The 19,371-nt window shown below is 37.9% G+C and overlaps 3 protein-coding genes across 4 annotated transcripts; 2 read left to right on the top strand and 1 right to left on the bottom strand.

Moving 5' to 3' along the window:
* Nucleotides 1-710: 710 nt before the first annotated feature.
* On the top strand, nt 711-7,642 carry LOC112155393 (granzyme B). Of its 2 annotated transcripts, none has more exons than XM_024286986.2 (6): nt 711-840; nt 6,145-6,275; nt 6,355-6,520; nt 6,677-6,818; nt 6,990-7,250; nt 7,319-7,642. In XM_024286986.2, exons 1-6 carry the CDS (start codon nt 737-739, stop codon nt 7,469-7,471), a joined length of 957 nt encoding a protein of 318 aa, XP_024142754.1. In that variant the 5' UTR covers nt 711-736; the 3' UTR covers nt 7,472-7,642. The 2 variants fall into 2 exon arrangements, with proteins under 2 accessions (XP_024142754.1, XP_024142755.1); XM_024286987.2 differs by lacking the exon at nt 711-840 and adding an exon at nt 4,115-4,705.
* Nucleotides 7,643-11,699: 4,057 nt separating this feature from the next.
* LOC112155175 (granzyme G) lies at nt 11,700-13,592 on the top strand. Its single transcript, XM_036209664.1, has 4 exons — nt 11,700-12,060; nt 12,138-12,303; nt 12,439-12,580; nt 13,255-13,592. Exons 1-4 carry the CDS (start codon nt 12,012-12,014, stop codon nt 13,558-13,560), a joined length of 663 nt encoding a protein of 220 aa, XP_036065557.1. The 5' UTR covers nt 11,700-12,011; the 3' UTR covers nt 13,561-13,592.
* On the bottom strand, nt 13,526-19,351 carry rabl3 (RAB, member of RAS oncogene family-like 3). The gene is made up of 8 exons (XM_024286989.2): nt 19,202-19,351; nt 18,675-18,766; nt 17,417-17,546; nt 17,221-17,335; nt 16,989-17,139; nt 15,806-15,877; nt 14,023-14,061; nt 13,526-13,935 (listed from the first exon to the last, which is right to left on the bottom strand). The coding sequence occupies exons 1-8, from the start codon at nt 19,245-19,247 to the stop codon at nt 13,879-13,881; spliced, it is 702 nt and encodes a 233-aa protein (XP_024142757.1). The 5' UTR covers nt 19,248-19,351; the 3' UTR covers nt 13,526-13,878.
* Between the last annotated feature and the right edge of the window lie 20 nt (nt 19,352-19,371).

Below are 19,371 nucleotides of genomic sequence, written 5' to 3'. Positions count from 1 at the left end.
CTGTATGAGATTTTACTGAGTCTTTCTGAGGTGGAGAGTTTGGGTTGTAATGTTTCATTTCTCTGGGTTCCGGGACATGCTGGGGTAAATGGGAATGAAGTTGCTGACAGACTAGCAAAAGAGTCTCTTCTGAAGGTAAAGGTGGATGTGGTTGTTACCTTAGGTAAACAGGAGTGTCGCAGCATATGTACAGAATATATTAACAAACTTTGGCAAGTAGAATGGGACAAGGAACAGAGAGGCAGACTGTATTACTCATGTCAGACTTCTATAAAGAAGAGCCCTCTGCAGGTGCCTTTTTCAGGTCGTAAAGAGGAGGTGGTAGTTACCAGGTTAAAATTGGGTCATTGTGGTCTAGCTGCTTGTTTATTTACAGTTCATAGGCATGACAGTGGCCTTTGTATATGTGGGGAGCGGGAAACGGTGCCTCATGTGGTTTTTAGTTGCAGCAAATATGATGCTGAAAGGCGGGTGTTATTTATGCGACTCAGTAATTTAGGAATCTCTACATTTTCATTTCAATGCATTATACCATTATGTGTTCAGAATATAGCTGTAAGGTGTGCTGTCCTTCACTTTCTTCGTCAGACTGGACTGTTTTTCAGAATTTGATCTAGTTTTTTTTTTTTTTTTTTTAATCTGAGGGTGGCAGCATTGCACTCGTTGGTGTATAGCCTGCCGGAAAGGCATTCGAAGAAGAAGAAGAAGAAGAAGACTGTAATTTTATATACAGTCTATGCCTAGAACCCGCCCTTTTCCCGCGATACTTCAAGACAGCAAACATGTGATCACGGTGGAAGAAACTAAGGAAGAAACTAACCAGCATGCACCGCGCTGCAGGTGATATGCGCAACGCGGCGTCCGCTTCGGTCATCTCAAACACGCTTAAGTGAAGTTCTTCCTCGTGATATCAACGACATGTGTGTTTGGGTTTCATTAATAGATTGTGAACTGTTATTTTTCATTTTTTGAGTCTCATAAGAGATTTTTGCTTCATTAATTGTTTTTATGGTTTCTCTTGCAGTGATGTCATCATATTTTAGGTAGGGGGACGATTCAGGATGCCCAAAATTCATTTTGATCAGGTGCCATTTACTCCAACAAGATTTTGTGTTTTTAGTTTTGTATTTCTGAAACAAATGCCTAAAATAGACCTTATATCTGATCAAGTGAAACTCTTTCATCCATTGAAAAGTTGTAGGAAAATGTTGACATCAGTGGATGTGGAGAGTTTCATGCTCACTGTAGAACTCCAACGCCGAGGCCACGGGACAATAAGAAGCTTTTTAAAACATGAATATTTAACTTGTGGGACATTTCCGTTTCCTTCTTGAGATGACCGTTGTCACTTCACATAATTTCAGGTCAGAGTGCACACACACAGAGAGAACGTGGGCCAAACTCAGAACTTTCACATTTCCAGCCAAACCACAAACCACTGAAAAAACTGAGCCTCACTAAGACAGATGTGAACCCTAACCATCCAGCCCACCACCAGTTTAGGGTTTAAGTCTCAACCAGGGGTCTGCAACCTGCAGCTCTGAGCCACTTGTGGCTCCTTTACCTCTCCATAGTGGCTCTCTGGCTGAAGAAAAATAAAGTCATCTTCTTTTTTTCAAGTAAGGGTTACTAAATTAGCATATTTAATTTAGACCAGTTAAGTTTACAATTTCATAATTTTAAGTAGATTATGAACAACCCTTTAAATATATTCAAGGGCTATGTTTTCATCTTTTATAGGAATTTTAAAAAATCTGAGTTTAGCTAATATTTTAGCAACATGCTAATGTGTTTGGCTAATTTGTTATCTACTGAGGTTTTTATGGGCTAGTTTAGAGTTTTGCTTCTATTTTGGCATCAGGTTTTGGCAGAATTTTAGGCTATATTGGAATTTAGCCAATATTTAGGCAACGCGGTAGCTTTTATGGCTAATCCGGCATCTTATAAGGCTTTTTATGCTAATTTGGAATGTCGCTAATATTTCAGCAACATGCTAACGTTTTTGGCTAATTTGTTATCTACTAGGTTTTTTAGGTTAATCTGGAATTTAGCTTCTAGTTTAGCAACAGGCTAACATTTTTGACCAATTTAGTTTACTGGGTAATTTTAGGCTATTTTGGAGTTTAGCTAGTATTAAAGCAAAAAGCTAGCTTTTTTGGCTAATTTGGCCTCTACTAATTTTTTTTTTTCTTGAGCAAATATGGAACTTAGTTCATATTTAAGCAAAATTAGTTTGTAGCCTATTAGGGATTATTAAAGTAATTTTAGCACAAATTTTTCAGAAATTTAGTTTAACTTTAGCGCTCTTTCATAGTTGTTTGACTAAATTTCCAGTCTTTTTGCAAATTTAACATTTGCTAATAGTTATTACATTTTCTGCAAATCCCTTCAGCAATTAAAGTAAATTGCATCACCATTTTCAGTTGACATTTGTTATTAAAAAATATATTGTGATGAATGCACAGCAGTAAATTAGACTTAGCGGCTCCTACCAGGTTTTGATGAGTAGAAAACAAGCCCAAATGGCTCTTTTACTGTTAAAGGTTGCAGACCCGTGGTCTAAACCAATCAAAAACTTTAATTGTGTTGTGCAAAAAATCAGAAACACATAGAAATATTTCAGCATTTGATTGGAATATTCAATAGATCTCATTCAGATGGAGAAATGTCCGAACAAACTGATCTATACATGTTTGTCTATTTCATGTTTTCAGCAGAGTTTGCTTTCAGTCACTGTTCCAGGTTCACTAAAAGTCTTTTTATGCAGCGACAAAGTTCGAGGTTTTAGAGAGAAAACAGTTCAAATGAGGGGAAACGGAAGGAAGTGCCCCGTGTTCAGAGCGAGGTGTGAACAGCAACAGAAAAGCAAGACTTTATGATACATAGGAGGGATTTAGAGAACTAAGAACACAATGTGGCACCAAAACTTTCAGACTAATGTGTGAAAAATCATGGCAGCAGGAGGGAAACACCGTCTGGTTTACACCGTCCCACCAACACGTTTTATCGTCTGCTCCAGAACTGAAACTCTTGTGTGCAGATGTCAGAGATGTTCAGGCTGAACCACCTCCTCCTATCTGGAGAAAACTGTCATTTGCTCTGACTGTTGTAGAAATGTTCATCAGTTTTTCAGGAAAAGGGCCCTCTACCGCCCCCCTGTGGTCATTAAAGTCTACTGCTTGGAGACAAGAAAATAACGTTTTTATGATTAAAAAATATATATATCAAACTTTATTATAAACTCCAACTGTTCTTTATGGACCAAAGAGGCTGAGTTTGTTTTTTCAATTGAACATTTCTACAAAATGTCAAAACAAATGAAAATATTTGACTTTGACTCATCTTAAAACAGGTTTTTTAGAGGTTTTTTTTTTTTTAGTTATCAGCCTCTCACAACAGAGAGAAAATATAAAAGTCGACTTTAAAACTGTTATAACTATGATTTAAACTGGATGATTTAATGCAGTTTATAATCAAACATGACTGTGTTTTTTGTGATTTTATCTGTTACACCAAACTTGTGAGAAACTTTCTGAGTTTACTTGAAAAAAAGAAGATGACTTTATTTTTCTTCAGCCAGAGAGCCACTATGGAGAGGTAAAGGAGCCACAAGTGGCTCAGAGCTGCAGGTTGCAGACCCCTGGTTGAGACTTAAAACCCTAAACTGGTGGTGGGCTGGATGGTTAGGGTTCACATCTGTCTTAGTGAGGCTCAGTTTTTTCAGTGGTTTGTGGTTTGGCTGGAAATGTGAAAGTTCTGAGTTTGGCCCACGTCCTCTCTCTGTGTGTGCACTCTGACCTGAAATTATGTGAAGTGACAACGGTCATCTCAAGAAGGAAACGGCTTTCATCAAAGGGAGAAACTGAAATAATCAAAGTTTCTCCATTATAACCATTTTCCTCTCCTGCTTTCAGGAAATTCTGATTTAAAATAGAAATATCAATGATTCTTTACTTTTTTCTTGAGCCTTTTGTTTAAAAATAAAGATACCAATATTATCTTTTTTCATTTCTGAAGTAAGTCAGAGGATCTGAGGTATTTGTATGTATTTATTTATTGGACGTATTTAAGACTCACGGCCATTAATGCAAAGATCAAACACCATTTTGAACTAAGTGTTCCTGGTGGTCTTTAACGATGATTATGCAGTTTTGATCTAAAACTCTGTGGTTTTGTAGGACGTCGTTATAGTTACAAATTCACCTGTTGAGTTTTAGGCAGGAAGTTTGTCAAAGTGTAAGCCTGCCCTCATTTCCCATCATCCCTTTGGCTATGCTCTCGTTATCTTACACCCCGTCACACCCCCACCTAACATTAGTGGAGCAACAAAAACGTTGAACAACATGAGAGCTATCCATCCACACAGATCTGATCCAGATTCCAGCTCAGACCAGGAAAACAGAGACGTTCATGGATCTATTAGTCTGCAAGTGGATGCATCAGAATGGGGCGGAGCTGAGAGCTTGTGGCCCCGCCCAGCGTATCTTCAGCGTCACAGATAAGCTACGAACTTTTTTATTTTTTTGTCAGCTCCTGATTTATGATTTTAATAAAGAAAAACTCAGAAATACAGTTTTAATGTTCTTTATAAATGTCCTCTATTGTCAGAAAAATGCCACAAGAACATGTTAAAAACACCAAAAACAACATTTTCATCTGAGTGGGTCCGTATACAAACAAGGCAAATATGAGCTGAAATCCATCGGTAATGATCTACTCTCTGTTTCTGCTGATTGCTTCAGTCGTTTCACCTGTGTGTCCTTCTACCTAAGATTCTCTCGTTCTTCACCTGCTGCCAGAGTTTACATTATTGGTGGACTTCCCTCCAACCTGTCACGTGATTTATGAACTCTCTGACCCGTTTGTTTGCATTTTTGGGTTTGGACTTTGCCTGTCAGACTGGATGCTGATTAGAATTCTGTTAGAGCGGAAGAGCTCCTGTGTAACCTTCTGTTCTGGAGGTTCCTTCCATCACTGATGATGATGATGATGATGATGATGATGTCCTCACTCAGGAAGACCCTGATGTCTCTTCAAATGTTTTTTCTTTTAATTCCACCAAACCAGTAAACATAATTTATTCCCCAGCAGTCTTCTGCATTAGTGTGATACTTGTTTACAACAAAAAGTCACGTTTTATTCTAAATGAAACGAGTTCTTCCCAACTTTGGCTGTTTGGAAAAGTTAAGGTTTAACTATAAAGCAGTAAAAGATTTCCTCCATATTCTAAAATGATCAAACTCTGTTGAAAATCTGAAGGAATTTGATCATCTGTGAATAGTTTGAGTTCATTTAAAATCCCATCAGTTTTTTAAAAAGGCCATTAGGTATGATTACAGTGATGTTTTTGCATTCTTAGAAAATTGTAAGTTACTAGATTAAATGTACAGTAAAATTGGAGCCCAAACAGACAGATTATTGTCTTGAAATACACCGACTATTGTTTTATCTTTGTCAATGTATGAAACTTAAACAGTTTTTTATTGTTTTTACCTTTTTCTTTTTTCCCTTCTAAGTTGTAAATCAAGAAGAGATTTTTGTAAAATCCTCAAATTTTGTAACAAATCATAACCTCAAATGTTTCTGGCTTTTTCTTTTGTTTCCCATTTTATCTACTTTATGTCCAATCATTTTTAATTAACCCTTTAACACCAAAACTCCAGTGTTTATGTTCTTTGATTTACTGTAACTTTTCATTTTTGTGGATAAAAAGACTGAGTCACAAACTGGCACCAATGTAATCAGACAGTTAAATAGAAAAATGAAGTAATTAAAAATAAAGCGTCTTTTCTGATATTAGACTGAAACGGTCCAGAATGCATCAGCTGCAGCTTTAGTCGGTGTGTGGCCGAGGAGAGGCGTGGCCTGCCGCTGCCTCACCTGCCCATTTCTCGTGAAGTTGATCAAGAAACTCTTGAAATTATTTGTAATAATGAGAACGTATATGTATCTGATTTAATTTGTGTATATTCTGCAGGTGAGGCACAGTCTCTCTCGCCTCCCCTGACCGCACATATTTTATTCCTAACCTTCACCTCGGCTAATTATGTGCAAAGATCACTTCTTCTTAAAGTGAAAAGAACACCCTGAGAAGCGTGTGGTGACTTTAATCCATACATGAACATGTCAGACATCTGCCCACAGAGGTTTCCGCTGGTTCAAGCCTGACTACTACAAAAGGTTAAAGTCAGAGCAGATTGATTCTTCCTGTCCTCCAACCACCAAGATGCAAGACTGCAGAATTCTTTACCTGCTTCTGCTGCTCTCTGTTGCAGGTGAGATCAAGACAACAGCCATATCCTTCATTTTAAATCTCATTTTTTAAAGATTTGCTTTTTCTCCACACATTTCCAGAGAACCTTCCACTGGTTGGGGCTTCAGAGAGCGGCATCGTAGGCGGCAGGGTTGCAAAGCCGCACTCCCGACCGTACATGGCGTCCCTGCAGATTCACGGACACCATATCTGCGGCGGGATCCTCATCCGGGACGACTATGTTCTGACTGCAGCTCATTGCAAAAAGTGAGCCGACACATTATTTCATCAAAACTCTGTCATTTATCAGCTAAAATCAGCAAAGTTTATGTGAAATGTCTTTTAACTTTAACCAACTTTGCATCATTTTAAAGTGATAACATGCTTTAATATATAGATCAATTGAAACTTGTCATTTTTCAGGGATAGTCAACCTTTGACGGTGGTCCTGGGAGCGCACGACCTCTCCAAAAAAGAGAAGTCTCAGCAACGTTTGACAGTAAAGAATTACAGAAAACATGACAATTTTACGGGCGGACAAGAAAATGACGTCATGCTGCTCAAGGTAAGAACGAAAACTTAAATTCAATTAAGAGTATGCGCCATGATTTGATTATTTTAGTCATACATTTATTGTTTTTCCTAGACTAGAGCAGCCGTACTTACTTGAGTTTAATTACAAACTTAACAGGAAGTCACACAGGAAGTCAATCGTTTCATCTGTTGTCTGTCACAGCTGAAAACCAAAGCCCAACTCAACAAATATGTGGAAACCATCAACCTGCCGAAGAAAAACAAGGAAACGCTGGCCAACATCAGGTGTGAGGTTGCTGGTTGGGGCCACACTGGCGTGGATAAACGGATATCAAATGTTCTGAAGGAAGCCAGCGAGGAAACGCAGTTCAAAGGAGAGTGCAAATACATTTGGAGAGAATATTTTAATCCTACGCAAATGATTTGCACCAAGTTTACCAAGAAGTCGGGAGGAATATGCCAGGTAATCAAATGTTTTTGTAAATGACGTGTAACTAATGGTTTTGACTGCAGTTGACTGACTGTTTTTAGGGGGATTCTGGTGGACCACTGATCTGCAACAACAAACTTCTGGGTCTGACTGCTTTCACCCAAGAAGAAAACTGCCATAATCCAAAGTTTCCACACGTCTTCATGAAGATTAGCTCATTTCTCCCCTGGATCCAGACAGTTATGAAGGAATAAAGAGATGCAGAGTGACGTTTCTGTACGAGACTTACGTCCAAAGTGTAACAAAAACAATGAAATGTGCCAAAAAATTTTTGTATTCTTAGTTTCCACAGTTTGTCTGTTTTAACACAAAAGTTCTTAAGAAAGCAACAAGTAAAATATGAGATTAAAATCCATTGTAAATGCCTTACAATCCTTTATTACAACAAATAGAAATGTTTTACTGTAATCTAAGACTTTAGAAATGAGTCCTTCTTCCATCTCGTTTACATTTGAAACAGTAAAGGATGGATTATGAAGCAATAAATGATCAAAACCTGTTGAAAATAGGAAGAAATGTGATTATTTAGGAAGAGTTTGAGTATATCTAAAAAAATAAACTAAACTCGCAAGCACATTGAATGTCCGGCAGGAGCTCCCCTCCCCCACGGGTTAAGCAGCTGCTCCTCACAGCCCTCCCCCTCATTTGAAAATACATGTTTCTCTAAATGACGGCTTTCTGTTGGTTTTATCTCCATAGCAACCATTATATTTTTTGTTTGCCTCGTGGTGACGAACAGATCTATGTCCTTTTCAGAAGACTCGGTGAAAGTGAATTTTTGAATTTCCTTAGCAACTGAATTTAAAATGCCTTCATGTTGTATGTTCTATCATTTTGTTCAACTTAACGATTAATACATTCCATTTTTACAATATTCCAGTGAAAAACCTCAGAGAAAAAGGGAAAAGTCACTTTTGAGAGCTCACCATTCAAAATCCACAAACTTTATTAATAAACATTTTTCCCCAGTAGCTTCCCAATGATGCTTGAGGATTTAGGCTCCTCAAATAGAATTCAGATGGTCAACCGCTGACGGTGGTCCTTCCAAAACAGAAGAAACTCAGCAACTTTCAACAAAAAAGTCTATCAAAATACATCAAAAAATACAAAACAGGAAGTTTTAAATATGACATTATGCGTAAATTAGTTTAAGATTATTCTTGATTTGACAAACACAAGAATTCAATTTTGTTCTCTGGTTTATAGATAGTGTAAAAGACAAGAGTTTTCAGACAGATCTCTTAATACAGAGCTAAAGCAAAAGATCTTATTTAAGAAGAAACGTCTGATCCCAAACAAAACAAACAGAAAAACTCCTCTCTGAGATTGCAGAGACCTCCTGCGCACTCTCACCTTATCCAAGAGTTTCACAGCATTTGAAGTGCTTGCAGCAAAATACCTGTTGTTGGTGCAGCTAGTGCTTGGAGAAGTCACATCGCGAACAGACTTTTGTGTAGAACGAGACTTTAGAAGTAGCTTTCAAATTGAAAGTAGAGAGACAAGAAGGAGAATTGTATTTTTTTAATTCAAATGTTAAAATGTATTTTTAGTGTTATGTGTCACCAACGTCTGCTTTCCATTTTGCACCCTAGAGACCCAATCTGATAAAAATTGTGTTTTTTATGATTTTAACATCTTCTTGTGGCATTTATTTGATAATGGGGGACAAAAATTGAAAAAAATTATCTCAAAGTATTTTTTATTCAAATATTTTTCAATCATGAGTAAAGAAAAAAAAAAGTGTATTTTAGGCATCAAAAGTAAACCAAGTGACCCAAGCTCTCTGCATCCATTCTGAACAACAACTCAGATTAACTTCTGCCGCTCTGCAGAAACTATATCCTATAGTAAACAACAGATTTTTTTATTTTGGCTAAAAACAGCATTATTATCATCACTGGAAGAACTCTGGAAAAGCTTTGAAAACAATTCAGAAGTAGGTCAGAGTGAGATTTTACACAAAAAAAATCCTCATTAACTGGAACAAAGACATGAGCGTCTGACGATTGAGAATTAAACAATGACATTTTCACTAAAAGTAACATTACGGACATTTTTTTATTGCAATTCTTCTAAATTATAATTAAAGAATGCTACTGTATAAGAACAGCACTACTGAGCTCTCCAAAGATGCAGCTCAATAAAATGTTTTGTGCATCTGTATTGAACAGTTTTGGGTTAAAAAAACAAAAAAAAACGCCATGGGCTCCAAGTGGGATTCGATCCCAGGAGCTTCCGATTACAAGGTCTGTCCCTTGTGCCATCTAGTGGATGGTAAAAGTATTGCAGGTTCAAAGTGTCTTTGACTGTCTCCATAGTGAAAACATTAAGAACCTGAATATTTCATTGTTGTATGGTACATTTTGAGTGTGGAGGAGAAATGGATTGCCCACATTTCACAGACTTGTTTCAGGTCAGAGTCACACACGGAGAGTAAACGTGTGCAAAGTCAAAACTTTCACAACGACCACAAACCACAGAAAAGCTGAACTTGCAGCACAAAGAAAAATGCTTCATGAGAATCAGGATTTACACTCATATTCACAGACAGACTTTGTAAGAATGTAGTTTTGTGTCGTTTGTCTATTTGTTAAGGCTGAGGATGTAATTCTGATGCTTACTTTCGTTTTGTGTTTTTATTCTGTTTTATCATTTTCTGTCATCGCAGTAGAAGGTTTTCTGTCTTTCTTTTGTTTGTAGATTTTCCTTAATTGTCCAGATCACCTGATTCATCTAATCCTCCCCCTCACACACATCCAACACACAATTTGGTCTTTGTAATGTTTGGTTATTTTTGTAGCTACTTGCCTTTCTGTTTTTTAAATAAAAAAATGCCAGAATACTCTCATTTCTGTGGTAATCATGATAAAAACAAACAGAGATTTGTGTTTATTAGAAGGAAGGAGCTTCTTAATGATCAAAATGATAGTTGTTGAAGTTTGGCTAGCGTGAATTAATTGTGAATTCCGTCACCCAACGTCGGTAATTCATCTGAGCTGAAGCCAGAAGAGACAGAGGAGCTCAGAAAACTGAGCTGTTTCTGATTTATCCGTTTTCTGGGTGTTTAAGAGTTAATTAATATTACACAGACAGGTTTAAATGTTGGTCAAACAATTCAACAGATTTTGTAGATTGTTATAATCATTGTCTGGGAAAGAACAGAAAAACTTACTGAAATGTGGCTTAATTGATTTATAAGTCTCCAAGAGGAATCATTTATAAAATAAATAAAATAGTACCAAGTACAGAGCCTTGAGGAACACCACAAGATATAATTGTGAAGACTTTCCATTCAAATGCTGTGATCTATTGTGTCAAAAGCAGATTTCCAGTTCGTAGTTCCAACATTCAAACTCTTAGTCTCTACAAGCCCGCCTTCGTCCAATCTTTCTTTGACCAATAATAGTCCAGTTTCCACCGGCGCCTGTCGGGGAAGAGCACCGATGGTGGTTGTTGCTAACCTGGGCCTCGACCGATCCGGTATCATAGGTCTGATCCGCACATTTGGTTTGTCATGTACTTTAGGTGGGACGCCCCTCTTGACACAGCCCTCTGTATTTATCCGGGCTTGGGACCCTCATGGCTACATTCTTTTTGACACTTAAACACAGTTTGCATAATAATTCGGAACACCGTTTGTTTCAGCATTTTATTTATAAATTCAGTTAGAAGAGAGCTCAGTCAGACACTGTACCGACAGAATCATATGTACATTTTTATTTCATGTTTTTGACGTTTGTTTTCAGTCACTTCTTGCTAAGGATTGTCTGGACTGCTGACATCTCTAGAATTGAGTGAAACATTCTTAAAAATAAAAATCTCCCACCAGGGAAAGGAAAACTGTCCCACCAAGAATTCCTATTTTAAGAATAAAGGAACAAATCTGGGCTGTCAGAAGTGTTTCCCTAAACCATATGAGTCAAAGTCAAGGCCCGGGGGCCGGATCCGGCCCTCCAGATCATTTTCTTTTATTGTTGTTAATGCCCAAATGAAAGCAGTCAACAATGAAAGAACCGCATGTGGTTCAGAGGGAGATGACAGGTGACAACATTTTGGTTTGGATTTAAAAAAAACAAACAAACAAAAAAAATCAAGACTGTTTTATAATCTCCAACCAAACTATTCTCTTTCAAACTCCAGAAATGTTTGGGAGTTGTTTAGCCAAGGAATGTGCCTCCAAACGTTCAGCTTCGTCCTGTTTGGTTACTTTTGAGCTAATTTACTTTAAACTTTATGATCTACTCATTTTTCAACCCGTCATGTGATCATCTGAGAATAAATGTCTTTCTACAACCAAATCCAAAGATGTAAAAAAAAAGTGAAGTAGATATTTTTACTCACTCATAAGTCAGCAATAAAATACATTAAATAAATGTATATTAAATAACTTTTGATCTTAAACCGGCGATCCTTCCTTTATATACATTATTGTTGTGAGTTTGTCTTTGCTGTATGACACATCTCTTTTCTCCTCAGAGGTCTGCTATGAATCACCTCCAACATTTCTGGTAGCAAATGTATTTAAAAATAGAAAAATGTCTGCTAACATTCATAAGAGATTAGTGGATTTTTTTGTTCTTAAATCGGTTCTGAACAAAAATAAAAACCAGCCTGAGAAAAGAATGTGCATGAACATGTCTGACGTCTGCCCACAAAGGTTTCCGCTGACTACAAAAGGTTGAGGGGGGATCAGAGTCAGAGCTGGTTGATTCTTCCTGTCCTCCAACCACCAAGATGCAAGACTGCAGCGTTCTTAACCTGCTTCTGCTGCTCTCTGTTACTGGTGAGATCAAGACAACAACCTTTTCTTTACATGTCACTATTTTAGAGATTATTTGCTTTTTCTCCACACATTTCCAGAGAACCTTCCACTGGTTGGGGCTTCAGAGAGCGGCATCGTAGGCGGCAGGGTTGCAAAGCCGCACTCCCGACCGTACATGGCGTCCCTGCAGATTCACGGACAGCATGTCTGCGGCGGGATCCTCATCCGGGACGACTACGTTCTGACTGCAGCTCACTGCAAAAAGTGAGCTGACACATTGTTCTATCTGTCACCTAAAATCCTCCAAGTTTCTGCAAAACTTTACTTTATAAAATAACTTTTCTCTGTGTTCATTTAAGGTTGTTTAAAAACAGACGGATCTTGAATTGTACTTTTCAGAGATAATCAGCCAATGACGGTGGTCCTGGGAGCGCACAACATCTCCAAGAGAGAGAAGACTCAGCAGCGATTCAAAATAAAGACGTTTTTTCAACATGAACATTTTTCAGGAGGATATGAAAATGACATCATGTTAATGAAGGTAAACTAGATATATGGATCACCTGCAATAATGCTAGTGTGAATGCTGTAAGCTGAATGTGGCTGCAGAAGATGCTAGAACTGACAGCAGAAAATGATGAAGCCTAAAGCTAAAAGCTAAAATGCCAGCTAAGTGCCAAATTACCCAAAAAAGAACAAAAAAGTTCCTTATTTTGCCAAACCAGATAGCATATTATTAAAATATTAGCTAAATTCAACATTGGCCTAAAAAACTGGAAATTGTCTTAATTAGCCATAACAGCTAGCAGGATGATTAAATATTAACTAAACGCAAAACTAGCCTAAAAAACAAAAACAAAAAATGTTTAATTTTGCCAAAGCAGCCAGAATATTGCTAAGATATTTGCTAAACTCCAAATCATCCTAAAAACAGAATATTTCCGTAATGTTAGCTAAAGAGCTAGCATAACGGTAAAATATTACCTAAAATAAAAAGTTAGCCCAAAAAATAAAATAATTTTGTCAAAACAGCTAGCATAATGCTAAAATATTGGATAAATTCCACATTATCATAAAAAAACAGAGAAAAAAATCCTTCACAAGCACTGAAGCATTCACACAATTAGCTTAAAAATATGTATTTTTTCTCCTCCATTACAAGTCCCAGACAGATCAGAAGAGGATTTCTCTGATTCTAGTTGTTGTCTCTTCCAGCTGGAACCCAAAGCCAAACTCAACCAATATGTCAAAGGCATGGAGCTGTCGAGCAGAGATGAGAACGTTCCCCCCTACACGAGATGTACGGTTGCTGGTTGGGGCCGAACTGGAGTAAAAAAACCGTCGTCTGCGGTTCTGAAGGAAACCACAGAGATGATTCAGAAAGAGTCCGAGTGCAAAAGGATTTGGCAGCAGTATTTTAATTCCAAGCAAATGATCTGCACCAAGTTCAGCAAAAAGCAGGGAGGAATCTGCCAGGTAATGCAAGCACATTTCACATTTTTATTCTGCTTTTCCGTCTAATGTCAAATATGTTTAGGGGGATTCTGGTGGACCGCTGATCTGCAACGGCAGACCTGTGGGTCTGACTGCTTTCACCAAGGAAAACGACTGCGATAATCCAGAGTTTCCGCACGTCTTCATCAAGATAAACTTCTTCCTCTCCTGGATTAGAGAAGTCATGAAGAAATAGTGGAATGTTGAAGGAGAGCTCTCCTTTATGTCAATGTAAAATATGATCGTTTTCACTTTCAAGAAAAGTTCCTCTTCATTTCAGAAATGATCTTTAATTCCTTTCATAAGTTCTGTGGGTGGAGGGTTTATGTTCAGTCTCACAGCTCTTCAGTCGTAGTGCAGACTCTTAAAGTTGAACCTCTTTCTGTCGGTGAAAGCCGCCATCTGCAACGAAAACAAAGAAGATGACATTTATCGCCATGAAAGTTTAGAAAGTTTGTCTCATCTTCAAGCCTAAAATGAAGCTCTCACCGGACTTGGATCTCTGGTGAAATATCTCTTCTCTATGACCTGCCAAGAATTCCAGACACAGAAAAGACGGAACTTTGATCATTTTAAAAGAAACTTCTGATCCCCAACAAAACAAACAGGTGAGTCATGTTAAGTCAAGGCCCGGGGGCCGGATCCGGCCCTCCAGGTAATTCTATCCGGCCCTCCAGATAATTTTATTTTATTGTTATTAATGACCCGATGTTAACTTGTTAAAAAGTTCGTTTTAAAGTTTTTTTAAATTGTCATTCTGTTAGATTTTTGGACTATTTTAGCATTTACTAAGATTTTTTAGGCTGTTTTGGAGTTTAGCTAATATTTCAGCTACATACTAGCTGTTTAAGCTAATTTAGGCTTTTTTTCGGCTTTTTGGAGTTTAACTAATATTTAAGCTACATGCTAGCTTTTTGGCTAATTTAGGCTTTTTCTTCCATTTATTTGGCTTTTTGGAGTTAGGTCATATTTTGGCTACATGCTAGCTTTTAAAAGCATTTTTAGCTTTTTGGACTATTTTGTCATTTATTAAGATTTTTAGGCTATTTTAAAGTTTAGCTAAGCTTTTTTTTAGCTTCAAGCTAGCTGTTTTGGCTAACCTAAGTTATTTTTTCAGTCTTTTCAGCTTCAGCATTCTTAGCTATCAATTTCAGCATCTTCAGCTATCAGCACCAGCTTCTTCAGTGACCAAATTCAGCTTACAGCATTCACAGTAGCATCATCACAGGTAATTATGTTAAAAAGTTATGGTTTTAAAGTTTGTTTCAAGTGTGCTCAATAAATGTGAAACAGACATTTCAAATAGCACCATTTTTAAGGCTCAGATATAATAATTCTAAACGCTTTTAAGGTGTTATTTCCAAATTCAAAAATTCAAGTTTTAACAATTTTTAAAGAGTAACCAAACCTTATATCAGCTTTTTTTTTTACAAATTAAAATCAACTTGTGTAGTTCTTGAAAATACAGTCAAAAACCTTCTGTCTGCTGCCCCCTAGAGGCTGAAACGAGGAATTACAGTTGAATTTGGTGATTGGTCAAACCACTGAAGTCCCACATCAGGATCTGCAGCTCCAGTAATGATAACAGTCCTGTTCTCCAGCCCCGCCCCTCTGACTGGATCTTTTAATTTTGGCTGTGGGCGGAGTCAGCCTCTAACCTCCCTGTTTGGTTACCCTTTAAGACCCTGCAGGAACCCTGTAAATAAATTGCAGTATTTGTTGCAGTTCATCACAGGTTTGTTATCTTAAGAACAAATAAGTTCAGGATTATGTTTTGATGACTGAAAAACAATAATTTAGATCAGGATTCAGCTTCTTTCAGGATTAGTTTGTGACAGGAGAGATCGGAGATGGGCTGCACAGTGGCGCAGTGGTTAGCGCTCTTGCCTCACAGCGAGAAGGCCCCGGTTCGAATCCCGGCTGGGACCTTTCTGTGTGGAGTTTGCATGTTCTCCCCGTGCATGCGTGGGTTTTCACCGGGGACTCCGGCTTCCTCCCACCGTCCAAAAACATGCTTCATAGGTTAATTGGTGACTCTAAATTGCCCCTAGGTGTGGATGTGAGAGTGGCTGTGTGTGTGATTGAGGCCCTGCGACAGACTGGCGACCTGTCCAGGGTGAACCCCGCCTTCACCCTTCAGTAGCCGGGATAGGCTCCGGCACCCCCGCGACCCCGAAAGGGACAAAGCGGTCAAGAAGATGGATGGATGGATGGAGATCGGAGATCTAAAGACGGCAGTCAGATGTGGGAGAACAAACACAGAGACGCTCACCTTATCGAAGAACCTGCTGAGTTTCACAGCATTCGAGGTTCCTGCAGCAAGATACCTGGGGTTGGTGCAGTCCTAGAAGGAAATCACATCATGAACGAAGACGTTTTTGGAGAAAGAAGCTTTAGAAGTAGCTTTCGAATCAAAAGCAAAGGGACAAAAAAGTATTTTTTAATGAAGAAAGTGACAATTAACACTTAATTTTCTGGAAAAAAAAAGTATGTAGAAAATTACGTTTTAATTGTGACTTTCATAAAAAATACATTATGGTTAAGGTCAGAGTTATAGTTAGGTTAATACGGGCGACCACTAAACACATTTAATCTTGAATGCACTTAAAATATGAGCAGCAATCTGCATCTTTGCCACATTTAACTTGTGGCCAACAAGAATTTACTTCAGTTTTTGAGGTTTTCATTTAAATACGAGCAAATAACTATGGCTGGGTTGATACAATCATTTTAAAAACCGGAATAAAATTATTATCAATACCCAGTCCTACAAATAACATCCTGAAAATCTAAAACTGCATTTCTCGTATTGCCACTAGATGTCATCAAAGTCTGCTTTGCTATTTTGCAGCTTAAAAACATCCAAGGTTTAAGTTTTTCTTTAAAAAAATGATGTTTTGTAAATACAGCAGCACTTTAAACATGAGTTATTATTATTTTTTTTTTTTTTTTTTTTAAAACATGAATTATTAACATAATGACGGACAGGATTAACTCCTCGTTCCTGTTAAGTCACAGAGAACGACATGACAAGCTGTTTCATTATTCCATGTTAAATCTGTTCGTGTTCTAACAGTTAAATGTGGAATATTTTCTTATTTGTCATAATGCTTTAATCTGTCCTCATTAAATCTCGTCTTTAAACATACATCTAAAGTTTGTGAGACCTTGAAATAATAATATATATACAGAACTTGTGATTTTAGTAGGTACATTCAATTTGCCTATTAATGGGCTTTGGCATGTTGGCAAAAATGTATTAAAAAAGAAATGAAAATAAAAATATACTTTGTCAAAATTATACAAGTTAGAAATGAGCTCAAGATAACATCGGTCATTAGTAACAATAAAATGATCTGGAGGGCCGGTTAGAATTACCTGGAGGGCCGGATCCGGCCCCCGGGCCTTGACTTTGACACATGTGATCTAAACAGACAAAAAAACCCAGTTCCTACCAGATTGATCTCTTCCGCATTGAAATCTTCGGACAGAAAAGCCGTCCGGGTCAGAACTTCGCTCCGCTTGCTCTCTGGAATCTGGTCAAACTTGGTTCCGATCAGCAGCAGAGGCACCGGGTTCTCGGCAAACTGCTCTCGGTCGTAGTCCCTACAGCCACAGGGTCAGTTCAAACAGTGGGATGGTCAGTTTGACCCCAGAGGAGAGAGCTGAAGTGTTTCTGCGCCGCACCCGTTCGACACGATGACCCCCGTTGGAGACGAGTCCTTGTTCAAAGCTTCCAGCGACCAGCGGTACAGGTTCTGCGAGGACTTCTTATTCGTCAGATCATGCACCAATATAATTCCTACAGAGATCCATAATATCAACAAACTCATTTTTTATCATTTCAACTTGGTTTAAAATAATGATAGAAATTTCCCGTCACCATTGACTGAGTTGTAGAAGACTGCTCTGGTGCTTTTGACGCTGCTGGCACTTCCAACGGATCCGCCGACGTCCCACAGCTCAATGTAGAAGGTCTTCTCCTCTGGAGTTCCCTCTTTATAGTCATGGATCTGAGGTTGAATAAATATAGGAATATAGTTAAACAAAGAAAAAATCATTTGTGACCGTTAAAACAAAATATTCCTATTAAAAGCATTCCTATTTTTACAATTACCCCTTAAAATACCCCGAATAACGACAAATACCTCTTACCAAAACAACTAAATGAAGCCTTGGGTGCAGTTAAAACCCCAACATGCAGCGATGTGCATCTTAGCTGCTCCTGTTACATGTGGCCAACATGAATTTCCATCCGTTTTTGTGCTGATCGCACTTAAAACTCGTGAGAATAACATCAAGTGAAATAGGATAGAATAATATCTGCTCAAATGAACGGTTTTCAATAGAACCTCAAATATTGAAGGATTATTCAAATTTGTATTTAGATTTGTGAACGATCTAAGACAGGAAATGAAAATACAGTTCAGCAGGATTTTCATGAAATAAATATTGTACATTTTTCCGTTGAAATTGTTAAGGCTACCTTTTATTATTTATGTAAAATTGTGCTAAACAGCGTTCAGATTTGTCGTTCTGAGAACTGGAACTGAACTGCTGGTTAATTTCTTCCACCGACATCACATGTGCGTCGTCATGAAGTATCGCGAGAAAAGGGCGGATTCAGGGCGCCTTCCTAACCCAGCGCAGCCAGAAAATACTGCAAGCCGCCTTGAGGACTATAAAACAATGCATTGTGGGAAACTGTGTCAAGTCAGTCTCATGAAACTGATCAGGAGTAACTGGCACTAAATGAAGGAAATCTGTTTATTTTTTACTCTTTCTGGAAGGTAGTGAATCACTGATGAAAAAATAAAGATTTCAAATAATCTGTGATTATATGTGTTATTGTTGCCTTTAAAATTAACTTTAATTTCAATTTTATTTGTCTATTTGGGACAGTTTACATGAAACTCATCCAGTGACTATTTCTTATCTGTTTTGTTCTGACAGATGTTAAAAATAATATAAAAGACATAGCACAGATCACAACTACTTCTTCTCAAACTATCTCGCCATTCGCCTTCATCTCAGGCGCCTTTCCCCGCTCGCTCCTGGTCTCGCCAACGATGCAGGCGAGGCGCTGGGTGATCTCAAACAAACCTATTGTAAATAAAGTTATAATAATTGATCGTATTTACCCGAACGTCCACCGAACAGCCGACTGTCCAAGATGGATTTCCTAAAACTTGGTTTTGACACAACAAATGGACCAGAGAAGACTTGCCAACACCTACAAATGAAAAGTAGAAATAAAAGAAGCACAGAGACATTTTCAATGACTGCTTGGAAAAGTCACAGCTCATTTGAATTTAAATTTTACAACATTTATGCCAATTGTATAAAAGGTTCAACGACTTACAGTCATAATAGACACATTAGAAATGTAAATAAAAAATAAATACACATGAAGAAAATCGGAACTTCCCTAATGTGGACGACAGCTTTCGATAAAAACAAGCTAACAGTTAGCAAAAAGCTCACCACAACAAACAGAAGAGGGTCAAATCCCCACCGAACGACTGCTACTTTTCCTCTATTATGCATTTATAACGAGCAGTTACGGCACGTATGCAGTTTTAACGTCACATTAAATGAATATTTTTTAAATTATTGGGACTACGATACATAAAAAAACATTCAACTTGGGAAAAAGACGTCGACTTACCAGAATCTCCCAGCACTAACACTTTTACTCTGTCAAGGGACGCCATGTTTGATGACAGTGTTTGGGTGTTCTGTTAAAATGTGTCCTCCCGTGGAAATTAGTTCCCCTCCGTCCTCGAATGCATCGCGACTGCGCATATATTTATCCCCCCTCAACTTTATTCTGAATAA

Source organism: Oryzias melastigma, linkage group LG21 (genome assembly GCF_002922805.2).
Source record: "Oryzias melastigma strain HK-1 linkage group LG21, ASM292280v2, whole genome shotgun sequence".
Lineage (NCBI taxonomy): Eukaryota > Metazoa > Chordata > Actinopteri > Beloniformes > Adrianichthyidae > Oryzias > Oryzias melastigma.
This window is presented reverse-complemented; position numbering and strand designations above follow the sequence as displayed.

Bases quoted from the DNA above. Each gene is read 5' to 3' on its own strand.
- LOC112155393 (XM_024286986.2), top strand. From the start codon at position 737: ATGCCTAGAACCCGCCCTTTTCCCGCGATACTTCAAGACAGCAAACAT. The intron at 6,521-6,676 runs GTGAGCCGACAC...GTCATTTTTCAG, and splicing joins ACTGCAGCTCATTGCAAAAA to GGATAGTCAACCTTTGACGG. The intron at 6,819-6,989 runs GTAAGAACGAAA...TGTCTGTCACAG, and splicing joins ATGACGTCATGCTGCTCAAG to CTGAAAACCAAAGCCCAACT.
- LOC112155175 (XM_036209664.1), top strand. From the start codon at position 12,012: ATGCAAGACTGCAGCGTTCTTAACCTGCTTCTGCTGCTCTCTGTTACT. The intron at 12,061-12,137 runs GTGAGATCAAGA...ACACATTTCCAG, and splicing joins TCTGCTGCTCTCTGTTACTG to AGAACCTTCCACTGGTTGGG. The intron at 12,304-12,438 runs GTGAGCTGACAC...TGTACTTTTCAG, and splicing joins ACTGCAGCTCACTGCAAAAA to AGATAATCAGCCAATGACGG.
- rabl3 (XM_024286989.2), bottom strand. From the start codon at position 19,247: ATGGCGTCCCTTGACAGAGTAAAAGTGTTAGTGCTGGGAGATTCTG. The intron at 17,336-17,416 runs GTGACGGGAAAT...GGATCTCTGTAG, and splicing joins CTTCTACAACTCAGTCAATG to GAATTATATTGGTGCATGAT. The intron at 17,140-17,220 runs GTGCGGCGCAGA...CTGTGGCTGTAG, and splicing joins GGGGTCATCGTGTCGAACGG to GGACTACGACCGAGAGCAGT.